The sequence below is a fragment of the Entelurus aequoreus genome, linkage group LG12 (genome assembly GCF_033978785.1).
Source record: "Entelurus aequoreus isolate RoL-2023_Sb linkage group LG12, RoL_Eaeq_v1.1, whole genome shotgun sequence".
NCBI classification, from domain to species: domain Eukaryota; kingdom Metazoa; phylum Chordata; class Actinopteri; order Syngnathiformes; family Syngnathidae; genus Entelurus; species Entelurus aequoreus.
This window is the reverse complement of record NC_084742.1, coordinates 18923863-18951095: the sequence shown is the minus strand read 5'-3', so window position 1 is coordinate 18951095 and position 27233 is coordinate 18923863. Positions and strand designations below refer to the sequence as shown.

General features: G+C 40.6%; 2 protein-coding genes and 1 long non-coding RNA gene across 4 annotated transcripts in view; 2 read left to right on the top strand and 1 right to left on the bottom strand.

Moving 5' to 3' along the window:
* The window catches only part of rab1ba (zRAB1B, member RAS oncogene family a), an 11860-nt gene extending 4547 nt beyond the window's left edge, over positions 1-7313 (top strand). Inside the window, exons 4-6 of the mRNA XM_062065006.1 lie at positions 6285-6380; positions 6463-6594; positions 6665-7313. Coding sequence (XP_061920990.1) covers positions 6285-6380; positions 6463-6594; positions 6665-6859 — 423 coding nt within the window. The 3' untranslated portion in view covers positions 6860-7313. The remainder of the gene's footprint in view (positions 1-6284; positions 6381-6462; positions 6595-6664) is intronic.
* A 1485-nt stretch (positions 7314-8798) lies between these two features.
* Positions 8799-27233, bottom strand: part of peli3 (pellino E3 ubiquitin protein ligase family member 3) — a 35064-nt gene continuing 16629 nt past the window's right edge. Inside the window, exons 3-7 of the mRNA XM_062065005.1 lie at positions 23578-23707; positions 23405-23506; positions 23101-23319; positions 19231-19419; positions 8799-9509 (exon numbers count right to left, since the gene is read on the bottom strand). Coding sequence (XP_061920989.1) covers positions 8910-9509; positions 19231-19419; positions 23101-23319; positions 23405-23506; positions 23578-23707 — 1240 coding nt within the window. The 3' untranslated portion in view covers positions 8799-8909. The remainder of the gene's footprint in view (positions 9510-19230; positions 19420-23100; positions 23320-23404; positions 23507-23577; positions 23708-27233) is intronic.
* LOC133661645 (uncharacterized) lies at positions 15103-26886 on the top strand. Of its 2 annotated transcripts, none has more exons than XR_009827979.1 (4): positions 15103-15226; positions 19055-19171; positions 19270-19449; positions 26427-26886. It is a non-coding gene; the product is annotated as an uncharacterized LOC133661645 (long non-coding RNA). The 2 variants fall into 2 exon arrangements; XR_009827978.1 differs by lacking the exon at positions 15103-15226 and adding an exon at positions 16159-16568.

The window sequence follows — 27233 nt, the reverse complement described above, 5'->3', positions numbered from 1 at the left end:
ACCTGTCGCTTGCGACCTACCACTAGCTTGGCACACCTTTATGAGTAGCTTGCCAGAGGGTTTTAGAAATGTGATGCGATATTACAAGCCTCTTAACTTAGCTTTTTCACTTGTAGCACCGGTGCTACTAAATGAAAAAAATTAGTAGCACAGAAAAAATTTTGTAGCACAGAAATTCTTTTGTCGCAAAATAAAATGTCTCAAATATCACAATTTCATTATTAACACTCAAACAAAATACACGTGCACTCATACATGTAAACACAATGGCATCATAAGGCCTACTGTAACACTCAATTAAACACAGAATATCCCTACACTGTGCTAGCACTGTGGTTAACAGGAGTGTAGGGCTGGGTGTTATGGATGAAAACTCAAATCCCGATATAGTTTGGCCCATAAACTAACCCATAAATGGAAATATCCGTTGAGGTAACTAAATATCTCCACCATGCCTAGATTTTACATTTTTGGCAATGATGGGGATCCCTAATACACAAAAACAGGTACCAACAAGTTAGAAAAGTAGGTTTTGTATAATAGGATCTAGGGCTGCAACAACTAATCGATTAAATCGATTAAAATCGATTATAAAAATAGTTGGCGATTAATTTAGTCATCGATTCGTTGGATCTATGCTATGCGCATGCGCAGAGGCTACTTATTTTAATTTTTAATTTTTATTATTATTTTTTTTAATAAACCTTTATTTATAAACTGCAACATTTACAAACAGCTGAGAACACAATAATCAAAATAAGTATGGTACCAGTATGCTGTTTTTTTTCAATAAAATACAGGAAAGGATAGAAATGTAGTTTGTTTCTTTTATCCGATTATTAATCGAATAATCAAAGTAATAATCGACAGATTAATCGATTATCAAATCAGTTGTTAGTTGCAGCCCTAATAGGATCCCAACTTAAGAAGTGTTTTGAGATAAGAAAAAATCAAAAGCCTTGGAAATAATATAAGTCAAATATAATCTCCAATCTTCTTTCAAAAAAATTTAGCTATGCTTGAATCTAAAGCTAACAAAAACACAAAAGAACAACATTTGAAATAAAGTGCCCTGGTTTAAGGGGACACGTTTAAACGTCAAAAGCAACATGAAAATAATTGACCTTTAACAATGGGGTTTTTATAGTTGAACATTATTATAGGACATACAAACAAATATTTTAGCCAGGAACACCAACCTGTCAACTGCTTCATGATGCTGTGTGACAGGCTGTGTTCTGAAAATTACTTTTAAAAAGCATTTTATTATTGTTGCTTGTTACTTTACCAAAAAGTAATTCAATTATTAACGGAATTACTCCTTAATAAATGTAATTAATGAGTAGGGAAAGTAATTTTTTCGCTACTTAAAAAAATTAAAATATGTGGCATAATGCAGTTAAGATAAGTTTCATTACGAGCAGAATGTGTGTACCTTTTTAAAAGGCAGTGGCTGTTGCCTTGTGACGTGTGACGTCAGCGAGTCCACGCTTAGTAGCTTGAGCTGTATTTGTTAGCTTAGCATACTAGCAGCAGCATTTTGTCCGCTCTGATGGCAGCTCTTTTGAATCTTTCACTGGTTTGTGTTACTTCTGCTTAATAAATAGATTGAGCGGTGTTCCATGGCTGTATGTTCTTGTCAACAAACAAAGTATTGTTTAGATGGCAAGTTTGTCACTTCAATCATTGATTTTTTTGTTCTAAATTCCCTTTGTTATAATTGTATTGCATGTTCGAAATAAACTGAAACGAACTAACCCTTGTAGTTACTCGCGCGCAGTGCAGTTTGTGTCAGGGTTTAAGGTGGTGAAAAAAACGTGTTTTATTGACCAGTTCCTCCAACTAAGACTTTGTTTATTCCGTGTTGTGAGCAACAAGAGCCCTGCTCCCCTCTGTGCATGGAGGAGGAGGAGGTCAGGACACACACACACACACACACACACACACACACACACACACACACACACACACACACACACACACACACACACACACACACACACACACACACACACACAGCTCTGCAGCGCACACAGGGTTATCAATCCGCGTCAATCACTTTCACATCACAGTCCATTATGGTTATGGTTTAAATCTATTTCAAACATGCTGTAGAGATAGGCAAAAATGCAACTCAAGTTTGGGGAGCAAAATGCGATAAAAGGGTTCAAATCTGTTTTCGCACGTGTGCTACTTTTTTTCCTCCAACACTTGCACGGCCTATTTTTAGTCGCAAATGCGACTAAAATGTTGTTCTGTACAGTGCTGTATTATGCACAACTGTCTAACACAGCTGCTTTACACTGGCCAAATGAACAAATATTTGGAATGACTCTTCTACGTGAACAATGAGTACTCGTTTTAACAATAGTATGAGGCTCAATCCAAATTCTCCCTCTTCCGCCATTCCCTCTTCTTCTCAACCCTCTCCTTTAGTGCCCTGGCAAAGTGTTGAATATATGCTCCTAAGAATACGGACGTTGCTCGAGTTTTGCTACGTCATCAACCTTCACCGTTTGCCGCCAGCGACGTTAAGCAGATGCGACAAATGTTTGTTTCCTTTCAAGATGCCGTCGCACGGGATGTTTAGCTTTGCTTGGGCTCTTCTTTTCTTTCGCCGGTCTACATCAAGAAGAAAGCAGACCTTTTTGTTGTTGTATTTGGAGCGGATTGACGATGTGTGTCCCCTCATCAAAAAATGCATCCGTTATTTATGCTGTTACACGTTGGCCTCGCGTTTGTTTCCAGACCCAAAGCGATGGCAAAGGGTGAATGTAACATTCAGACTTTTCACACACATGTATGTTACATTAGTGATGAGGCAGATAACAAGGATGTTAACATGATAACAAGGAACGCAGTGTTCAGAAGTAATAACCTACGGTAGCTTCAACCGCGTTGCTGGCCTGAAAACGTAGTTTGTGCTTCTACCGTTTATTCTTTCGACATTGATAAATTAAATGATATAGTTACAGCTACCTTTATCAATAAATACTGGAAGTCGATCGTTTTACCAAGCGATAAAAAAAATACTACAAACAAATAGAAAATTGCCAATATTTACGTGGAGGAGCATCGAATGAACATCTGAACAAAACCACGAGTGTCATTATTATGAAAATCAAAAACTAAGCATAATACTTACATTTGTAGGCTTCTCTTTGTTTTCTGCCACAGTTTTTAGCAGGAAAAGTGTAATGTTGGAAGTTTCTCCTCCCCCTTCACTTCATTTATAGGCCCTTCCCCCTTGCCTGACGGAGAATTCGGACACCACTTGATTGATGTGAACGCGCAAAACCAATGGGGAAGGGCTAAAACTAGGGGGATGGGGGAATATTCAGATTGAACATAAAATAGTAATTGGGAATCGGTTCACAAGGTTACACTAATAAACTTTTATGGGTGTTCAAAATGTCACAATGCTGAGCACCACAACAACTCAAGGCAACACACAACTGGCATTTTCAGAAATGTAAGTAGAGTACTGGCCTTGTTTCAACTTGATGTAAAAGAACATACATTGGTTTTCTATCTCAATTAATGAATGAATTACGGTTCTCCCGAAAAATAGGCTTTATCGCTGGTTGTGTGTGGGTACTTTTTCTTTAAGATACTGGTTGTAATGTTTGTTAAACTTTTCCTTTCAATTTGTAATCAAATGTATATGCAGATTTAAACCGTAACGACTGCAAGTGAGCAAAAGTAAAGCTCAATTTCAATTATTTTTAAAACAGAAGCATCCCAACATTCCACTGGAATTGAAATATGAAATATGAATTATTATTTGCCACGTTTAAACGACCATGTGTGCTGTATTGCTGTGTATGAGTGTGCAATGTTATTATGGTAAATACATAGTTTTCTATATTGAGAATGAATAGTAATGATTACCATTACTATCATTTTAAATACAACAATCAAACAGCTGGCCCATATTATTATTATTATTATTATTATTATTATTATTATTATTATTATTATTATTATTATTTAAAACTGGTCAGTTTGGCTCAGATGCAGTCACGCCTTTCTTCTGTCTCTAGCATTGTCCCGCCATCTGATTGGTTACGCAAACCACACACGATTAAGCGGCAAAGCCAATCAGAAGCTGGAAAATGGAGAAACTCCTTGATGATTGGTTGGTTTACGTATGATGAGTCATGATTGGCTAAGTAGGGCAAAACATTACGGCAGGCCAATGAGAGGCAAGATAGGGCGGGTGATGATGCTTTAAAACCAGGAAGCAAAATCAGAACGCATTGCCTGCAGCAGTAAATACCTGTTTCTTCCAGGGTGAGTCAATAGGCCATATTCAGGTAAACACTTTCTGTTTTGTTCTGGCTAATCCAACCGTGTGAGCATACCACTCAGGGAGGCGATGGGAACGTGTCAATGCAGATTACTACTGTACACAGCGGTATAAAAGTTACATGGGACTCCAGTGTCGGCACAAAAATATGCTCAGGTTTATTGACCTTTGTTCATGTAAATATGGAGTTTCTTAATGTCTGTTTTGTGACACAAATGTTTGGCACTTTTCCTTTGGCCAGGTTATTGTCATTTTGCCACTGTGGTTTCTGTGCTGAAAAGTATATATTTTGGTGTTTATTTGATATTTTATTTTTTGTTGTTTAACTGTCTTTAATGCAATTTGTTTCCAGTGATTTTTTTTTTTTTTAACCTCATTTTGTACATTGTACCACACATGTGCAAGTTAAAAGAAATGTTATAAAGCCAGACAGAGGGCATGTGGCCAGTTTGTGTTTATTATAAAACACAATCGAACTGAGCATTTATTCTCTGCCTATTTGTTTGGTGCAAAGTTGTACATTAAGTTGAATATGTATTTATACAGTATATAATATATATTTTAGTCAAGGTTTCTGTGGTTTATCCGTTATACAGTGCTCAATACCGGGGTAGAGCGGAATATACTCTATATTGCCAAAAGTATCTGGCCACCTGCCTTTACTCACATATGAACTTGAAGTGCCATCCCATGGAATTGTCCAAAATGTTTTGGTATCCTGGAACATTCAAAGTTCCTTTCACTGGAACTAAAGGGCCAAGCCCAACTCCTGAAAAACCAACCCCACACCATAATTCCTCCTCCACAAAATGTCATACTCGGCACAATGCAGTCCGAAATGTAGCGTTCTCCTGGCAACCTCCAAACCCAGACTGGTCCATCAGATTGCTAGATGTAAAAGCGTGATTCATCACTCCAGAGAATGCGTCTCCACTGCTCTAGAGTCCAGTGGCAACATGCTTTACACCACTGCATCCCACGCTTTGCATTGGACTTGGTAATGTATGGCTTAGATGCTGCTGATCGGCCATGGAACCCCATTTCATGAAGCTCTCTGCATACTGTACGTGGGCTAATTGGAAGGTCACATAAAGTTTGGAGCTCTGTAGCAACTGACAGTGCACAGATTTTCTGCACAATGTGCTTCAGCGTCCGCTGACCCCTCTCTGTCAGTTTACGTGGTGGCTGAGTTGCTGTTGTTCCCAAACTCTTCACTTTTCTTATAATAAAGTTGACTTTGGAATATTTAGGAGCGAGGAAATTTCACGACTGGATTTGTTGCACAGGTGGCATCCTATGACAGTTCCACGCTGGAAATCACTGAGAGCGGCCCATTCTTTCATAAATGTTTGTAGAAACAGTCTCCATGCCTATGTGCTTGATTTTATACACCGGGCCAAGTGATTAGGACACCTGATTCTCATCATTTGGATGGGTTGCCAAATACTTTTGGCAATATAGTGTACCTTAGGTCAGGAAAAAACACAGGCTATTTCATCCCTACGAGCCCTCAGGGGATTGTTACACATTGATAAAAAATCCCCTGAAGAGCAGGGAAACCTGTGAAACAGGCTTGTAGGGATGAAATGGCCTCTGTGTTTTTTCCTGACCTAAGGTGTATATAATATATATTATGTACTTTTGCACTATAGCTTGCTACAATTCTCTTGTATAGCTCGGCTACATTTAATTGAGAGTAGCTAGTAGCTTAGCTTACTACATTTTCCAGTAGCTTGCCCATCACTGTCTATTATAAAGGTTTGTCAAACGGGAATGTGGAGGAGTGAGTGCAAATAGTTGGTACATACACACACGCCCACCTGCTGTGCACCTGAAAAGTAACCATAGTAACCGTAGGTCATATTAGTTTGTGCCCCCAAGGCTGTAAATCCCAACACCAAAGACGAGAGGAGGCGTGTGAGATTTCTTGCTCCCTGTGAGGAAATCTCACAGTGTGTGTTTGTGTCTCCATTAGTGGGACACCGCAGGCCAGGAGAGATTTCGTACCATCACCTCCAGCTACTACCGCGGCGCCCACGGCATCATTGTCGTCTACGACGTGACAGACCAGGTAGGCTGAGCGGCAGCCGTGGTTGATTGTTTTGGTCCGTCTTGCACTGTTGAAGCCCCATCATGGCGTTCTTGTACCTCAGGAGTCCTACAGCAATGTCAAGCAGTGGCTCCAGGAAATAGACCGCTACGCCAGTGAGAACGTCAACAAGCTCCTGGTGGGCAACAAGTGTGATCTGACCACCAAGAAAGTTGTGGACTACACCACAGCAAAGGTAGGACCGCCGGGATACATCGTGGTGGTCCTCAGCCCGGCCTTGCAATGACTTTCTTGCTCTTTGGCAGGAGTTTGCCGACTCTTTGTCTATCCCCTTCCTGGAGACCAGCGCCAAGAACGCCACCAACGTGGAACAGGCCTTCATGACCATGGCCGCCGAGATCAAGAAGCGCACGGGACCCGGGGCCACGGCCGGCGGCGACAAGCCCAATCTAAAGATTGAGAGCACGCCCGTCAGGCAGACTGGAGGCGGCTGCTGCTAAGGCGGCCATTGATCACCTCCTCCACCACTCCCTTGAGATCCTCCTCTGGCTTTCTTTTCACTCCCACGCCTCACCGTCTCTCCATAGAGTTACCACCTACCAGCAGGTCAGACAGGAGGCAGTAAGCAATGACAGGAAGATGCAGACATTTCCATTCATTTGAATCTCAACAGGTTTGTCACAGGCTCACGTTTGCACACACATGCACACACACATGCACACACACGCACACGCATACACACACACTCAGTCTAATGCTTTTTTAATGGCTGTCTTCAAATCTTAAAGGTCTGCAAGTTTAAAAGGACGATCGTCCACTCGCACTCCTTGACCTTGTGAAATACTAAGCATCCTCAGTCTTCTGCGTCTCCTCTGCACACCTTTTTTTTTTTTTTTTAGTGTTTCAAAATACTTTCTTATAAGTTAAAAAAAATAAAAATAATGCTAGACACTGTACTTGCGTGCCCAGATTTCTGAAGTGCCTGGTGACTGCGGGGGGTGGTGGAGTAAATATCAACACAGAGGTTGTCTTTGGTCAATAATTGCTTGTCGGCAGCTCGCTTATTTCCACCTGGAGGGAGGCGGGGCTTACGGTTCTTTTCCGCTTGTCCTACAAATGATGGACTTCTTCAAGAGCTGCGGCACGATGCTGCATCACCTTGATGCTCTTTCCTGCTGCTTCTGACTAACAACACGCCTTGTGTTTTATTCCTAAGTCTTTGTTTCGACTTGCAAGAGAATAATTAGAATTGTTTTGAGTTCTCATGTCTGAAGTGAAGCTGTCTGATTTACCTCCCGATCATGTTAGCTTGCTCAAGTGGGTTTAGGGCGTCACCTTTTGGCTAAAATCCTCCCTTCAGACCTGTTGGTGTGCCTGGAGCGCGTGGAGGTTTCAGGGATTGACTGGTCTTGGTTTCCAGACCGGGTATGACCTCCCTGGCTGCAACTTAGTAGAAAACATCTCAATGGCATCAGCGTGAGGTGTGTTGGGGGCTAGGAAGTGTGTGTTTTTGTTGTTGGCTGGAGCAGGACCAGGGTGCAACATTCCTCATGGATTTGGACACATCTCCAGCAGATGCTTGACTTCAATATATCTATACTGGATGTTTGTGCTTTCATGACTGATGCATTTATTTAACCTTGCTATTCTACTGATTTTTAATGTGTTTATTAACGAAATACTGTGCCGTGTAGTCCACTGTGTGGGGTGTAGATAAACATGAATTTCTTCTTTCACACATGGCTTGATGGAGATGACTTACTTTTTTGTTGGCTTATTTAAAAAAGAAAAAGCACTAGCGGTGAATGAAGACACACACACACACACACACACACACACACACACACACACACGTACATGCACACTGGGCACCTGTTAGTCACTTTCTGTCTTTTGAGTTTTGCTTGTTCACGTTGGTGCTGTCGTTTGTCTGTACATATTATAAATATCTATATAATAAAATGATAAAAACGATCAACATTGAAATGTGTGCGCCCGTTCTTCTGCCAAAAGGATAACTGAAGGTACGTTTGGGTGTTGCTGTGCTATGTTGTGCATCTTGTTACCATGACTACCCCGCATCGCCTTTTTTACAGGCAGCCGTCGGTCCACTCATTTGAATCAAAATGAAAATGGTGGAACGTTTTCATTTCACACATCTTTATTCTGTCCTTTTCTGGCTGCTCAGCAGCATGGCGGATGACCGCGCCCCCATCTTTTTCATCTGCACATGCAGATCCAATAGGATCACGGGACATTTAGAATCCAATAGAAGCCCATAAAATGTTCTATTCTTACGTGGTGACAGTGCTTCTTCCCTCTCTCTCTGCCCTGGTGATGAGGTTGCTGGTGACCTTCAGTTATTTTTAGCCTGCTGAGTGGAGGTTCAACTCACTGCACCTAAGTGAAAATGTCCTCTGCAGTGAACAAAGTAGACAATCGTGTCAACACATTTATTTACAAAGTGTCCATACACACAAATTACACGTGAAGCCGTGGCAGCAGCTATTGCATGAGAGTCCTGTTGTTTCCCTTTAGGGGGTTAGGGCTTCAGTCGACAGGACCCTGGAAGATGAGTTTGATGTGGCCCTGCTCCCCAGTCAACCAGGTGCCACAGAAGGGGCAGGCGGCATGGAATGCATGGGTCCCGTGGGGTAGCGGGATCTGGCTCCATCCTGCCACTGTCTTTTCAGAGCACACGTGACCGCAGGGGCAGAAGGCATGAGTGGGAGGTCCCGCATCCAGATACAAGCCCCCCTCGCAGCCCAGCCACAGTGGCACATAGGGGCCCACCCGCCTGCACATGGGGCACTCTCTCTCGCCGGTGCTGGCAGGTACCGTGCCGCCCGGGCCGGCGGGGCCCTTGTCCTTGCGGTAGCCCCAGTTGTGGTAGCCGTGCACATGGCCGCAGTTGACGTAGACCCACGGCTGCTTCTTGTCCACAATCTCGCGCTGGGCCAGGCTGGGGAAGGCCAGGGTGTTGAAGCCCACGGGGCACTGGGGCCGCGCAGCGTTCAACTCCTGGCGGAGGGACTCTAGCTGTTTGAGGGTGGGGGTGTGACGCAGGCCGGCGGGGGTCCGCCACAGCAGCGTTGCCCCGCACAAGTCAATCAGGGAGCCGTCCTGGAGGGTGTTGGACTCGTTGTCCACCTGGAGTTAACAAGACAAAGATAGAAATGGCATGAAGAGTTGCTAAGTGATAGCTTAATTGCCACATAAAACAGGACAAGGGCGTAAGGCCTAGCTCAGAGGTATTCAAACGACATTTTGGCCCGCGAAACGACGGCACAAGTTCAATTACAACTAGGAAATTCCCACGGATATTTTGATGAGCCTGCTATCTGTGCCCTGGACCTCGGGTCGCCGGGAGCCGCCGTACTTTTAAGATTGTGCCGAGTGTCTGAATCCGTGAGTTTTAGGTGTAACTGTACAAAATGATCTACAGAGCTAGCTTAAAACGTTAGCATGCTAACATTCAAATGCTAACAATTAGCATGTGTGCTAACGTTGGCATGCTAACAGTTAGCATATTTCACATACCAGGTTATATGGTTCTAAGTAGAGATGTCCGATAATATCGGCCTGCAGATATTATCGGCCGATAAATGCTTTAAAATGTGATATCGGAAATTATCGGTATCGGTTTTTTATTTTTTATTTATTTTTATTTTTTATTTTTATTAAATCAACATAAAAAACAAGATACACTTACAATTAGTGCACCAACCCAAAAAACCTCCCTCCCCCATTTACACTCATTCACACAAAAGGGTTGTTTCTTTCTGTTATTAATATTCTGGTTCCTACATTATATATCAATATAGATCAATACAGTCTGCAAGGGATACAGTCCGTAAGCACACATGATTGTGCTGGTCCACTAATAGTACTAACCTTTAACAGTTAATTTTACTCATTTTCATTAATTACTAGTTTCTATGTAACTGTTTTTATATTGTTATACTTTCTTTTGTATTCAAGAAAATGTTTTTAATTTATTTATCTTATTTTATTAATTCTTTTAAAAAGGACCTTATCTTCACCATACCTGGTTGTCCAAATTAGGCATAATAATGTGTTAATTCCACGACTGTATATATCGGTATCGGTAATTAAGAGTTGGACAATATCGGAATATCGGATATCGGTAAAAAGCCATTATCGGACATCCCTAGTTCTAAGGTGTATGGCTGCAGAAGTTTAAGAAAAAAGTGTAAAAATAGCGGAACATGTTAGCGTGCTAGCATGTTAACGGTGGCATTCTAAAAGTTGACAAGTTTTACATACCAAGTTATATGACGCTGGGATAAATGGTTGTAAAACTAGCTCAAAAAGTTAGCATACCCAGCACGCTAACATTAGCATGATAACCATTAGCATGTGTCACATACCAATTAGTATTGCTGCGGAATTAAAGTAAAAAGTGTAAAATAAGTTAAAGTTAGCATGCTATTGTTAGCATGCTCACATCCTAACGTTACTATGCTCACAGGTAGCATGTGTCACAAACCAAGTTATATGACTCTAAGGTGTATGGCAGTGGAATTAGAGAATAAAGTATGAATTTAGCTGAAAAAGTTAGCATGTAAATGTTAGCATGCTAGCAGGTAGCATGTTACACATACCAAGTTGTATGACTGTAAGGTGTGTGGCTGTGGAATAAAAGAAAAAGAACGTAAAATTAGCAAGAAAGTTAGCATGCCATTGTTAGCATGTTATCATATAGCATGTGTCACATACCAAGTTATATGACTCTAAGGCAGACCTGGGCAAATGAAGGCCCGGGGGCCACATGCGGCCCGTTAAGCTTTTCAATCTGGCCCGCCGGACATTCCCAAATATTTTTTTTAGATCTTTAAGATGGAAAGTGTAGCTGCCATTATGATGTGCAGTGATGTTTTCAAATTACCATAAGTCTTGCACTATACAACATATTTCAATGATTGGAATCTGCGCTTTTGCTTGATATTTTAGTGACTAGTGTTGTCCTTTTCGATACTTTTCTAAATAAAGGGGACCAGAAAAAATTGCATTATTGGCTTTATTTTAACAAAAAATCTTAGGGTGTAGGTGGGTAGCGTTTCCACAGAGTGTTTCCAGAGCGGCCAGCCTGAAATGTGGGTGTCAGGGACAGACGTGGAAGGAGATTTTTACAAGAAAGTTCTAAAGCTTAGTGATACATCACATATATAAGATTGTATATGTTTTTTGTTTTTTTGCCCTTCACGTTCATATTTCGCTGTGTTTGTTGCATTTTTGTTGCATTTGGCTTGATTGTAAAATATGTCGATTGAGAGGGGGTGTGACATTCATATGTTCTCAATATTCAGGGTTTTATCGTTCATAGAAAAAATTTAAATTCCATTCCGTTGTTAAGGCGGTCTGTCATAACATTTTTAGCATTCAATCAGACTTTAGTGTGAGGTTTTGTATTAGTTTTCCTAAAAATAGATATACCGGCCCCCAGACACTTTTTTCTCTAAATTTGGCCCCTGAGTCAAAATAATTGCCCAGGCCTGCTCCAAGGTGTATGGAATTTAAAAAGATTTACAAAAAGAGACTACTGGAATTATATCAAACTGATTTTTGATTTTGATTGGAACGTGTCATTTTGAAAATGCTTAAACGAAAATTTAAAAGTATGTTGGAGTTTGGGTGTTGGTGGAGGGAACAGTGATAAAGTCATCTAAATAATTTGTGTTAAAAAGGGGGCAGATAAATATAAGAATAGTATTCTTCCATCTGCTCCTTTCTGATCATGGAAATGTATAAGAAACAAAAAAACAATGAAAGTGTCAATTGTATATGGCTAGTATATATGCATTTTCATGAAAGGAATAAAAACAAATGATGATGATGATGATGATGGCAGTGGAATTAGAGAAAAAAAGCGTAAAATTAGCTCAAAAAGTTAGCGTGCTAGCATGCCAACGTTAACAAGTGTGACATACCAACCTATGACTCCGGGGTAAACGGTTGCAAAATTAGCTCAAAAAGTTAGCAGTTAGCATGTGTCACATTCCAATTTGCATGACCCTAAGATGTACGGTTGCGGAAATAGAGAAACAAGTGTAAAATTCGCATTAAAAAATTAGAACTTTAATGGTAGCATGCTAACATAAACATGCTAACATTTAGCATGTATCACATACCAAGTTAAGTGACTAAGGTGTATGGCTGCAGAATTAGAGTAAAAAGTGACATTTTCTGAGAGAGGACATGTGTCGTTTTCACCGAAACACATGACAGTGGGATAAAAGATGTGGCCGTGAGGACAGGTTGTTTACAAAAATGTAAGCGTATTTTCGTGGCTTCCACTCTCGTAAATTAAAGTGTACGCCATCCGGTTTAATGGGAAAACCCTGATGGCGCTCGCCTCCTTCCGATGGCCATCCAGCCAAAACCAAACATTGGATGTAAAAACTTTTTAGCCAGGGTTAAAGTAGTGTGTGAACAAAATGAGACGTTAAGCACCGAGCTACGTGAAAGAACGGCTGAGCTACAAGAGGAGGTAATCTCGCAGTTTGGAGCGTTCTGCTGGCAATTCCCGCCATTATAAAGGTTGCGTACCCATTCAATGGACCCGTAGCGATTTGTTTTCGAAATAACGTCGCCATGGTAACACGGAATGTACCCCACTAGACGTGCCGCTGTCGCCCTTATCGAGACCTTTCCGATGGTATAACATATGTAGGGATTTGTTGGTTGGTTCACCGCGTATTATTCGCGAGAGTTTAAGATAGAATTTGAAAAAAAGTAATATCCAACTGTGAAGTATGAGCAATAATAATATGGACCGCTTGCATTGCAGCAGGTGCATAACTAGAACATTCCCGCGAAAATTTTGATGGGCCTGCTGTCTGTGCCCTGCACCTCTGGCCGGTGTCGCTGGAAGCCGGCATGTTTTTAAGATGGTGCCGAGTGACCGAATCCGTGAGTTTTAGGTATAACCGTACAAAATGAGCCACAGAGCTAGCCGAAAACCTTCAATGACAATCTACAATGTAAATAGTCATGAACATAAAGACAACGCATTGAATGAAGAGAAGGTGTGTCCAAACTTTTGGCTTGTACTGTACATACATACTGTACATACATTTTCACATACTTACATACATATGGGTAATTTGCATGCAGTCCAATGCGACCCCCCATTCAAAAGGTTTGGACCTACCATCGAGGCTGGGTGCCAAAAAGTGATACGGGTAATACAAATAATCTATTTCCTGAGTCCAACAAATGAAGATAAACTGTTTGGAAAAGACTGCACTGCAAAAAGTCAGCGTTCAAAAACAAGAAAAAAAAATTACAAAAATTAGGGGTATTTTATTTGAACTAAGCCAAATTATCTGCCAATAAAACAAGAAAATTTGGCTTGTCAAGACTTTCCAAAACAAGTAAAATTAGGTAACCTCAATGAACCCCAAAATACCTTCAAATAGGTATATTCTCACTATTAACAACTGTACTACTACATGAGTACGTATTTTCTATTGTATCATTGAAAATAAAACAGCAAAGTCCATTTGGCTGTCATCTGTTTTAATATGAGACACAATTGTGTCAAAGTCATGATTTTTTTTTTCATGCCTGAAATAAGAAATGATCACTTTAAAAAAGTAGTTTTATACTTGTGAGTGTTGATGACACGGCTTTGCAACAGTTGATATTCTAGTTTCAAGCATGTTTTACTCAATATAGCTCATCAAATCTCAGCAACATGCTGTAATATCTTAATGACATCATTTAGGACCAAAACCCTTAAAACAAGTAAAACGCTCTAACATAAAATCTGCTTAGTGAGAAGAATTATCTTATCAGACAGAAAATAAGCAAATATCACCATTATTTGAGATATTTAATCTTACTTAGATTTCAGTTTTTGCAGTGTGGATTTGATCTAATGCAGGTGTGGCCAACCCGCGGCTCTCGAGCCTTAATGCGGCTCTTTGACTGGTTTCATGCGGCTCTTAACTCTATTAGTGCCCACGAGGTGAAGACGCGACAAACTATTTGATGTCGGAGGCCCAGGTTGCCATGTTACTGTACTGTAGTATATCTAGTGTCCCTGGCGTTCGCCGGGACGAAAAACACTACATTTCCCAAAATGCAGCAGCGCGGCCGAGATACACGGCCGCTTCATTGACGCCCGCTCAGCACAAAACAGGGCGTTTTCTCAGAATGTAGCTTGTAAAACACCGTGGCGTTCAACACGCGGCCTCTTCTATCGGCCGTGACACTAACGATGCGGCGCAGAATTGTTAAAAAGCCGTCCTGAGTGAAAGAAAAGATCATCACGAAAAAAAAAGGAAATACTTGGATTACCGTATTTTTCGGATTATAAATCACAGTTTCTTTCATAGTTTGGCCGGGGGTGCGATTTATACTCTAGAGCGATTTATGTGTGAAATTATTAACACATTACCGTAAAATATCAAATAATATTATTTATCTAATTCACGTAAGAGACTAGACCGGGGGTCGGCAACTCGCGGCTCTAGAGCCGCATGCGGCTCTTTAGCGCCGCCCTAGTGGCTCTCTGGAGATTTTTCAAAAATGTATGAAGAATGGAAAAAGATGAGGGGGAAAAAATTATTTTTTTGTTTCAGTATGGTTTCTGTAGGAGGACAAACATGACACAAACCTCCCTAATTGTTATAAATCACACTGTTTATATTAAATATGCTTCACTCATTCGAGTATTTGGCGAGCGCCGTTTTTTCCTACTTATTTTGGCGGTACTTGAACTCACCGTATAGTTTGTTTACATGTATAAATTTCTCCGACTTTCTAGGACGTGTTTTATGCCACTTTTTCTGTCTCATTTTGTCCACCACACTTTTAACGTCGTGCGTGAGTGCACAAAGGTGAGTTTTGTTGATGTTATTGACTTGTGTGGAGTGCTAATCAGACATATTTAGTCACTGCATGACTGCAAGCTAATCGATGCTAACATGCTATTTAGGCTAGCGATATGTACATATTGCATCATTATGCCTCATTTGTAGCTATATTTGAGCTCATTTAGTTTCCTTTAAGTCCTCTTAATTAAATTTATATCTCATGACACATGTAATATGGCTTTTAATTTTTTTTTGTATTTTTGGTCCAATATGGCTCTTTCAACATTTTGGGTTGCCGACCCCTGGACTAGACGTATATCAGCAATCGTCACACACACGTCAACCAATAAAAATTTGGCGGGGGCGGGTCATGGCAGAAGTGCATTGTGAAAAAAAAGATGCTACCTGCTACTACTTCTGTACCTATGAAAATGGATCATTTCAACATTGGCGGTTACTTATAAAAACTGAGAAGGGCTGAACAAAAATGGCACCGAAAAGGAAATCATATACTGCAGATTACAAACTGGACGTAGTGAAATATGCAGCAGAGAACGGCAAGAGGAAGCGGCGCATTGTCTACCTTTGGAGTTGGCAGAGTTGTTTAGAAGTGACACAGAGGAAGAAGATTTCATGGGATTTAGCGATTAGGAGTGACAGATTGTTTGGTAAACGTATAGCATGTTCTATATGTTATAGTTATTTGAATGACTCTTACCATAATATGTTACGTTAACATACCAGACACGTTCTCAGTTGGTTATTTATGCGTCATATAACGTACACTTATTCAGCCTGTTGTTCACTATTCTTTATTTATTTTAAATTGCCTTTCAAATGTCTATTCTTGGTGTTGGATTTTATCAAATAAATTTCCTCCAAAAATGCGATTTATACTCGAGTGCGATTTATATATGTTTTTTCTTTCTTTATTATGCATTTTCGGCCGGTGCGATTTATACTCCGGAGCGATTTATAATCCGAAAAATACGGTACAATACTCGGATTACTTTTTTCGCCTGGCTTAAGACGGTTTGAGTTGCACATAAGAAGAAGAAGCCGAAGCCGGTGTGAGTGACGTCAAACAATTTGTGACCAGTTCCCTCTCAAAATGGCAGGGCAAAAAAGCACAGCAAAATGAAAATCTGAAGAAGAGCACAGGACATTTTTAACAGAGTGGGAGAGTTCATATATATATTTTTTTAAACGTAATGGCAAGCCCTTCTGCCTTATATGTCAGGCGTCATTAGTGCATTTCAAAGCTTCAAATCTTCAGCGTCACTTCAGCTCAACGGAATACAAGCCAGATTTGAAGAGGATTGTCCACGACAAGGAATGCCAGAAGTCCCACTAAGCAACATGCATAGTAAGAGAACAAATATTATATTTTTGTTTGTGGACTTGGTTGAACTGAGAGTTTGTGTGTGTGAGACAATGTTAAATGTTGAAAATAACTGGCCTGTGGTCTTAGTACTGTAGGACAGTGTTCCACAACCACCGGGCCCGGTCCGTGGCCGCGGACGCACAAGAAATAAAAACTTTTTATTTTTTATTTTTATTTTGTTTTATTTAATCAACATAAAAAACACAATATATACATTATATATCAATATAAATCAATACAGTCTGTAGGGATACAGTCCGTAAGCACACATGATTGTATTTCTTTATGAGAAAAAAAAATAAATAAATAAATAAATAAAATAAAAATAAATTACCCCCCCCCCCCCCCGGTCCGTGGGACAAATTTTCAAGCGTTGACCGGTCCGCATGTTGGTGTTGGTGTGTGACATTTACAACAAATCTGTGTCTGTGTGTGTGTGTTCTGGCAATGCTTACTTAATGGGGACATCGCTCTGTTTACACAGTCACCTTTAGGGGACCTCTGACGGTATGGGGATAAAAAAACAGGTCCCCTAAAGGGAAACCTTTATAAATGATAGTCAGATCCATTCTGAAGATGCCGAAGTGATTTTTAAGCTTTGGCCCATAAAACATGTTTACTGGTTAGTTTGAGTGTGAACATTAGCACAGCAGCCCCCTCATCGTGTTGTAGCTGGTACTGCACTCGCTGCTCTGCGCACACTTCTTCTGTGTATAGTTAAAGGCCTACTGAAACCCACTACTACCGACCACGCAGTCTGATAGTTTATATATCAATGATGAAATCTTAACATTGCAACACATGCCAATACGGCCGGGTTAACTTATAAAGTGCAATTTTAAATTTCCCGGGAAATATCCGGCTGAAACGTCTCGCTATGATGACGTATGCGCGTGACGTAGTCAGTTAAACGGAAGTATTGGTACCCCGTAGAATCCTATACAAAAAGCTCTGTTTTCATTTCATAATTCCACAGTATTCTGGACATCTGTGTTGGTGAATCTTTTGCAATTTGTTTAATGAACAATGAAGGCTGCAAAGAAGAAAGTTGTAGGTGGGATCGGTGTATTAGCGGCAGACTACAGCAACACAACCGGAGGACTTTGTTGGAGAGCAGACGCGCTAGCCGGCGACCTCACCTTGACTTCCTACGTCTCCGGGCCGCCAACCGCATCTGTGATCGGGTGAAGTCCTTTGTCGCACCGTCGATCGCTGGAACGCAGGTGAGCACTGGTGTTGATGAGCAGATGAGGGCTGGCTGGCGTAGGTGGAGAGCTAATGTTTTTAGCATAGCTCTGTGAGGTCCGGTTGCTAAGTTAGCTTCAATGGCGTCGTTAGCACAGCATTGTTAACCTTCGCCAGCCTGGAAAGCATTAACCGTGTATTTACATGTCCACGGTTTAATAGTATTGTTGATTTTCTATCTATCCTTCCAGTCAGGGGTTTATTTTTTTTGTTTCTATATGCAGTTAAAGCACGATGCTATCACGTTAGCTCGTAGCTAAAGTGTTTCACCGATGTATTGTCGTGGAGATAAAAGTCACTGTGAATGTCCATTTCGCGTTATCGACTCTCATTTTCAAGAGGATATAGTATCCGAGGTGGTTTAAAATACAAATCCGTGATCCACAATAGAAAAAGGAGAGAGTGTGGAATCCAATGAGCCAGCTTGTAACAAAGTTACGGTCAGAGCGAAAAAAGATATGTCTTGAACTGCACTCTAACGTTCCTCATCCACAAATCTTTCATCCTCGCTCAAATTAATGGGGAAATCGTCGCTTTCTCGGTCCGAATCCCTCTTACTTCTGGCCGCCATCACTGTAAACAATAGGGAACTTTGCGGAAATGTTCAGCTGACTACGTCACGCTCCTTCCGGTAGGGGCAAGGCTTTTTTTTGTCGGATACCAAAAGTTGCGATCTTTATCGTTGTTGTTCTATACTAAATCCTTTCAGCAAAAATATGGCAATATCGCGAAATGATCAAGTATGACACATAGAATAGATCTGCTATCCCCGTTTGAATAAAAAAAATTCATTTCAGTAGGCCTTTAATCACTTCCACCTGGTGTAACTTCCTATAAGAGGACAGCCGTAGTGCTGTATTCTGAGGATCATGTCATATTTAATTTGAACTTTTTTTTTTTTTTAAATGGCCCTCAGGAGTCACGTACAAATTTGTGTGAATTATGCAAAATTATTTAAATTTGGTCCCCATGAACCATATTAACTCTTTTTCCCCAGTAAGAATGATCAGCACATTACTTCATCAATCCAGAGATTTAAAGACGTGTATGAGCTAACCGGGCAGTGACCATTTTACCAATTTTTTTTTATGCCTCCACAACCTGTAGAAAGGGTGGTCCCCATAAGTGATGATCAAAAACTTGGTCTCCATTCCAAATGATAACGTGTGTGTGTGTGTGTGTGTGTGTGTGTGTGTGTGTGTGTGTGTGTGTGTGTGAGGAAGGGATGGGGTGATGTTCATGTGTGCCCATGTGTAGGATGTGGCTCTTTGCAGTAACACAGTAAAAATAAGTGGCTCTTAGTCTCTGACTGGTTGGCCACCCCTGATCTAATGTGTCAGGTAAGAGTTTTAGCAGCATATTTGAACATCTCAGCTAAATCATACTCGGGTCGTCTTACCAACTTTCCTCTCTGCTGGGCCGAGCGCGTCTCCCTCAGGGCGAAGACATTGCCGCACACCGAGATCTCCCTCCAGACGCCTGGAGCCGGCTCAGACACAAACTCGCCCGCCGGATGCATCACCAGCACCCCGTTGGTGGTCAGGCCGTCCATCAGGCCGTCTGACGTCCTCCACTTGGCGGCGCGCTCCTTGGAAAAAAAGAGGAGGCGGACTTGAAGGTAAGAGGGAATCGCCCTGAGAGATGATGCTGATGATGATGTCTGGGGGGTAAAAACAGCCCATGTTGCTTTTCGCTGCTGCAGCAATATTTAATCTGCGCTGTACTGACTAATGCTGAGAGGTTCACCCGCCTATAAATAAACTTCCAAAAGACAAATGAGCTAGCAGTTAGCACACATTCTCCTCAGTGATGAGGTCAGAGTTAATGTATGGAATTAAGTGGGCTCAGGGGTGATGGTGTGTGTGTGTATTCTTTGCCAGAGCTTCTGATAAATGTTGCATGGGATGAAGTCATGCTGTCTATTATTAGTTCTGCATGGATTTGAGTACCTCACATGTCACGTTTTGGACTAACTCACCCCTGATGTAGTCGCCCCGTTCATGGCCACGTGCTGAAAAATCAAAGGATGCGGGGAAGCTATTTTGATATAAAACAATTGTAAAAAGGCTAATCCACTGTTAACCTGTGTCTCGGCTTTGTGTCACACACGACAACCACCTTTTATTAGTGCTGTCAAATGATTCAAATCGGCTTAATCAAGCTTTTAGATTTAATCACAGTAAATTACTCACTTACATAATTTTAGTTACCCTAAAAAAAAAAAAAGAGTCCAATATTTTGACACAAATGCAATCTTATTGTGAGAATGTCACTCAGGATTTTTTTTGTAATGTTTTACTTAAAATGCACATCCTTTATTTAACAGTTTTATCTAAAGTCCAGTCAGAGTGTATTTTTACGTGAAAATTTGGCAGTGAGCACACCAGTCGAGTCTCCTCACTCACCTTTGCACTGACGTATGCATTGACTGGCCGTATAACAACCCACTCCACATTTCAGGTAACCATCTGCGGTTAAGGTAAAAGCGTATGTACAGTCAAAACAAATTGCGTGATGAATCTGCATTTATACATGATTAATGCGATCATTGTGATTAATCACATGGTTAACGCATTACATTTGGCAGCCCTAACTATTGTTAATATAATTTGTACTGTATCAACATTTCAGCATTTTCTCGCTGTTTGTTATTGTTGTTTTTTTGTAGTCTGATTGCTTCACTATATTTTAGAAATATGCCGCAGACCAATAAAAAAAAAAAAAAGACGAGCTACTTTGGACCCCTTGTCCCAGAATGACTCCTACACCAATTTGTGGTCAGCACTCCGTCATAGTGTATCAGTTTATAGAAGTTAATCTTGCAAGCTTATTCTTCTATACCGGTGTTTGTCAACCTTTTTTGAGCCAAGGCACATTTTTTACGTTGAAAAATTCCGGAGGCACACCACCAGCAGAAATCATTAAAAAACAAAACTCAGTTGACAGTAAAAAGTCGTTGTTTATGACTTTAGACCATAACCAACCATGCATCACTATAGCTCTTGTCTCAAAGTAGGTGTACTGTCACCACCTGTCACATCACGCCGTGACTTATTTTGAGTTTTTTGGTGTTTTCCTGTGTGTAGTGTTTTAGTTCTTGTCTTGCGCTCCTTTTTTGTTGTTGATTGTCATGTCATGTTCGGATGTACTTTGTGGACGCCGTCTGCTGCTACACATGCTGTAAGTCTTTGCTGTCGTCCAGCATTCTGTTTTTGTTTACTTTGCAACCAGTTCAGTTTTAGCTTTGTTTTGCATAGCCATCCCTAAGCTTCAATGTCTTTTCTTAGCGGCACTTGCCTTTTTTAAAATTTTTGGTTTAAGCATTAGATACCTTTTTACCTGCACACTGCCTCCCGCTGTCGTCTGCATATTGTGATCTCGACAAACCATGTTCCCGACATCTACAAAGCAATTAGCTACCTCCTGCCACCTACTGATATGGAAGAGTATTACATGGTTACTCTGCTGCACTCTAGACAGCACAGATACTCAACAACGGCACATTTGCGGATTATAATTACTGGTTTGCAAAAACTATTTTTAACCCAATTAGGTGAAATTTCATCATCTCCCACGGCACACCAGACAAAATCCCACGGTACACCAGTGTGCCGCGGCACAGTGGTTGAAAAACACTGTTCTATACAGCCATAAGGGTGACAATTATTTTTTTCATAGTGTAAGTAGTATTTTCAGGACTAAAGAGTGCATCGGTATATAAGCGCAACCACTAAATATTACAAGGAAAATATATATTTTTTTAGCCACACTATAAGCTGCAGATATATGCGTTGTGAAATTAGATAGAAACATTTTGTAAATGTTTATTTACATACCTCAACTGTTTTCAAACGATGCCTGTAACACGGCAGTAAAATGAAAAAACTGAAGTCATCAACATGGACCCACTAGCTGCGGAAGCCAGCTCTCCAATCAGCTAAACAGGCCGTGACGTTTTTGTCAATTTACTGAGGAATTTGTAAAACTGAAACAATACAAAAAGAAGGCCATTGTAACTTAATAATACTAACACAGACGCTTGTAAACGTGTTAGCATATTAGCTAATGCTGACAACACGAGCTAGATTACATTACGATAGCATGTACAAATATGCATGAGAACACTCCTAACAACCATGTGACCGTTCAGTACAAGTAAGTATGAATCATTTTAGTTATATTGTAAAACTTACAAACGTTGCTTGGACTAATAAATAAAGAGTAGAAACAAGTAGAAACTCTATGGGGCAACTAGAAAACAGAACGACACTTGTACTTGTGGTTCACGGCAGTAAACAGAAGGAAATAGTGTGTAGACGCTAAACTCGCAGCACCTGCAGTGAGCGGACTGGTCCAAAAGATGGCGCCATAGCACAAACAATAACACACTTTTTCCGCCTCTGTGGGTGTTTTATGAAAACTTTGTTGAATACAAAACATTATGGCCGTGAGCAAAGAAAAATCCATCAATGAGCCGCACCATTTTATAAGCCGCAGGACTCAAAGCGTAAAAAAATGGTAGTATCGACATTGCTTTTTTTTCAACCCCCTCTTTTTTTTGCAGTTTTGCTGTCATAATTCTCTCATGACATTTAGTATTAGTATATGCTATTTTGTTTTAATTCCTGTCCAGCACTTTCATTTTTGCCTCACTTTGACATCATTTCACTAGTCTGAGCATCACCTGTCTGTTATTGGTAAACAGGACACATCTGTACCTGTTTGCCAATTAAGAAGCTTTTTATGATAGGCCCTAGGGCTGGACCATTGTGCTTTGTGCTGCCATGCTACATAGCAATTGCCTTTTTGTGCACTTCCCTGCTGCACTATTTTTCTTATTAAATACATTTTACATTTCGCCTGCCGTCTCTGCATCCTGGGGTCACGACCAACACAGCCGTGACATGAAATGTAACACTTGCAAGCATTACTCCTTACAAAAATGATACACTGCCTCAATGGAATATCTATTGAGGCAACACTTTTAAGTAATGCCAACATTTACTAAGAATATTTTTAACCTACAAACTCATTGAGTTGGAGGAAGGATCTTTTCCACGTCAGCTAAAGGACATTTGAATTTGCTCGCAGTTAACATTTAAATATTTCCAAAAAAGCGTTAATATTTAACAAATTTTAACTACAAAGTTCTCAAGGAGAACGGGAAAGAACATTCCTAATCAACATCAACTCAAAGGACCAGACTGTCATCATGGACTACATCAAAAACACAATTAGTGCATAATTCAATAGTGAGCGCAGCGCTCACCCCCAGGAAGATGTTCTTGGAGGAATCAAAGCCTGCGGCGTAGATGCGTGCCGTGTATGGGGCGCTGCGCTCGCACATGATGCGGCAGGCGTAACGGGAGATGGTGCTCTGGGCCGACTGACCTCCGCCGCCCTCCCCCGCCGCGCCCCCGCTCTGACCTCCGCCGCCCGACGTGTCCGTCACCACGAAGTCGATCATGCTCTCCGTGGAGCGGCCGATCTGTAAGAAACGAGACCAACGTAGAGCTTATGACGGACAGTGCGTGTGCACGGCGACACCTGATGCAGTCACATGATGCACTCACCTGGAACATGTCAGTGTTGGTGTCGTGTGTGTACTCCACAATGACCGAGTGGCTGCGTGACAAAGTGTACGAGATGCTGTGCTGGCTTTTGTTGCTGAGTGCCTGCCAACAAGCAAACAACCACATAAAAACATGGTACACACACACACACACACATCTATCTCCTATCTCACCTTGGACACGAGAGGCGTGGAGACGTTGTGGATGACATCGGGTTTGACCCCGTTAGATTTTGGTCTCTTGTAGAGGGCCAGGCGACTCCTTCTGCGACCTTTGTCGCCATTGGCCAGCGAGCCATTGTGCCTACAAAGCATGAAAATGTTGAAAAAGTCCAAATAGATCGATGTTCTTGTGTTCCCACAACGCAATACAAAACTCCCTCATTCCTTTCAGTGTGATGCGATGCACTAGTAAAAAACCTAAAAGGCCATATTTGGATTGATGCTGCAAAAAGGGGCGTGGCCAAACATTCATAATAACGTGATCTAATTATCCATCATCGTCATCATGTATACACAATATCATCAACTAATATTAACTGGACTTCACCATCATGACTTTATTTCAATCAGGGGTGTCTAAAGTCCGCCCTTTGGGTCATTTGTGTCCCATAGCTTACTTTTCCTTGGCCCATGGAACATTTGTAAACACAAAATTATAAACATGGCTTCACATCAGGATTAAATATTTATTTACAGCAATTCCCTGTTTATCGCTGTTAATTGGTTCACGCCCTGACTGCATGAATTACAAATCGAATATTTTCATACCACGAGCAGTGGTTCTCAAACTTTTTAAATTTTTTTTTTTACAAAGTACCATCTCAGAAAACCCTTTGCTCTCCAAGTACCACCATAATGACCAACATTAAAATACAGTACCGTAGTAGGCCTAAATAATAATTAAAAACTAGGCAGAGGTTTTATTTAACAAGTATATTTAATATTTTTTGGCCACTGTAACACTACACACAGTTTGAACAGTAACACTGTTTTTTAAATTTAACTAAGTGATTCTTTGGCGTACCACTAGATGGAATCTGCACACCACCAGTGGTACGCGTATACCACAGTTTGAGAATCACTGAGTTAAAGCATAAAAACCTGTTTACGACCTTCTTAATAAGTTTTTCAACATGATGGGTGCCCTCCTGACATGAAATTACACCCTTTTGTCAACTTTACACCGTTTTAATCCAATATAGTACTGCGGCCCGAGGTTCAGCCAATCAGTGGACACGATACTGAAAATGGTGCTCTGATTGGTTTGGCCAATACTACTGTTTTTAGTAGTGATATATTTAATTCATTTAGACATTTTTATGCCTAAAAATGTTTAATTTAAGTCAAACATGTAGTAGAATATGCTAAAAAAAACAACCAAATTTTAAAAAATCTGCGATGTGGTGAAGCTGCAATATTTGGTGAGGGAGGACTGGATATCAATTTGCCTTGTCATCCATAACACAAAGCTGGTATCAATGAATTAGAATAACTCCAAGACTCCAACTATCATATTCTATTGATACTATACACATATATTTCTTAATGTTTGTGTGTCAGTGTCAGTGCTCCATAATTCTGGACAGATACTACCTCAAGGGCCGTATTTGCTAAACACACAGTTACAGTACTGGATATACATATATATACAGTATATATATATATATATACACTACCGTTCAAAAGTTTGGGGTCACCCAAACGATTTTGTGGAATAGAATTCATTTCTAAGAACAAGAATAGACTGTCAAGTTTCAGATGAAAGTTCTCTTTTTCTGGCCATTTTGAGCGTTTAATTGACCCCACAAATGTGATGCTCCAGAAACTCAATCTGCTCAAAGGAAGGTCAGTTTTGTAGCTTCTGTAACGAGCTAAACTGTTTTCAGATGTGTGAACATGATTGCACAAGGGTTTTCCAATCATCAATTAGCCTTCTGAGCCAATGAGCAAACACATTGTACCATTAGAACACTGGAGTGATAGTTGCTGGAAATGGGCCTCTATACACCTATGTAGATATTGCACCAAAAACCAGACATTTGCAGCTAGAATAGTCATTTACCACATTAGCAATGTATAGAGTGTATTTCTTTAAAGTTAAGACTAGTTTAAAGTTATCTTCATTGAAAAGTACAGTGCTTTTCCTTCAAAAATAAGGACGTTTCAATGTGACCCCAAACTTTTGAATGGTAGTGTATATGTACATATATATATGTATATACATGTATATATTTATATATATATGTATGTATTTATTTTTGGAGCAAACTGCGTGTGTTTTAAAATTCAGTTTATAAAAATTCAGTATATGAAAATTCAGCGCAGAAAAATGAGTTGCTTCAAAACCTCAAGACCCACTTTCAGTAAATTAAGACTGAAACGATCAATTGTGCACTGGAACCAGCCAATGAGGTGTCAAGTTTGCAGTCACGTGACACAAAGTGGCAGCATAGCTGCATTTTTCTGCATTGACCTGTTTTTGCACTGAATTTCAAGACCCTGTATTTTGAAAAAACGACATGTTTAAACACGCACATCATGCTTTTTTTCCGTGACGATTGTCATCATAATTTGGTGTAAAAAAATGTAAATTCACCAAGTTCAAACGCAAAACATTCAGTTAAACAAATTAAATATAAAAAAAAAGCTTTGGTAATAAAGACACAAATAACTTCCATAACAAGCTGCTATCAGCAAAGTATTTAATGCAACATTATCACCTTCTCGGGAGGGAGGAAAAGGCCTCAACTTCCTGAGCCTTTACTTAATCTCTCCGTCTGGTGATTCTCAAACTGTGGTACGTGTAACACTAGTGGTACGCAAGCTCTATCTAGTGGTACGCCAAAGAATCACTTATTTTGAAATTCAAACACAGTGTCACTGTTCAAACTGTGTGTAATATTACAGTGGCCAAACATTACATATATTACTTGTTAAATAAAACCTCTGCCTTGTTTTTAATGAATACTTTGTGGTGTTTCTCTCTACTGATGCTGCTGCCTGTCTGCCTTCTTCTGCAGTGCCCTTGGCAGTTCTGGGCGGAGACTCTCTCCCACACCTGCGGGCAGTTAGCAATTAGTCCTTTTTAAGCCCTGCTGAGTGTCACAGCATTGCCAGTTATTGCCAGCTCCAAGGACATTTCCTATCGCTTGGCTCTCTTGTGATTATCGCTCCGCCTCCCGCTGGCTCCACGCACACTTGCCTTACTTGGCTTGTGTAGTGTATTCTCCACTCCTTTTGAGTGTTTCTTTTGTTTATTTTCTACTCCATGGGTTAAATCTACGAAAAGGGGTAGGATTCAATAAGCTCTGCTTCCTCCTACTCCTTTTTGGACAAGCTATAATGAAACAACTGGAAATATGTGATGTATTACATTGTAATAGTATGTATGTTCGAAATAAACTGACACACACCAACTCTCCTTGTGTTTGTTTTTTCACCACTCTTGAGCGCACTTTTTGTAATTAAACATGATTGTTTTTTCCTTAAGTGTGCATCGCTGCTTTGGGGTCTTAGCTGTTCCTAACATACTTAAAGGAGAACTGCACTTTTGACTTTTGCTTATTGTTTACAATCATTATGAAAAACATGACGACTGATGTATTTCTTTAATGAATTCTAACTCGTCACAATAGCAATTCTGTTTGGCAAGCAAGGCCAAGTGAAGCCAAGCAAGAGGTACACAGTAAAGGGTGACTGTGGCTCCTCCTCCTCGACCCACATGAAACTTAAAACCTTCCATTTTATGTCTTCTGCTTCGAACACATTGTTATTTGGCACACTTACTCCCCAAAAATGTCTCTGTCAAACACGAGAAAAGTGAACTT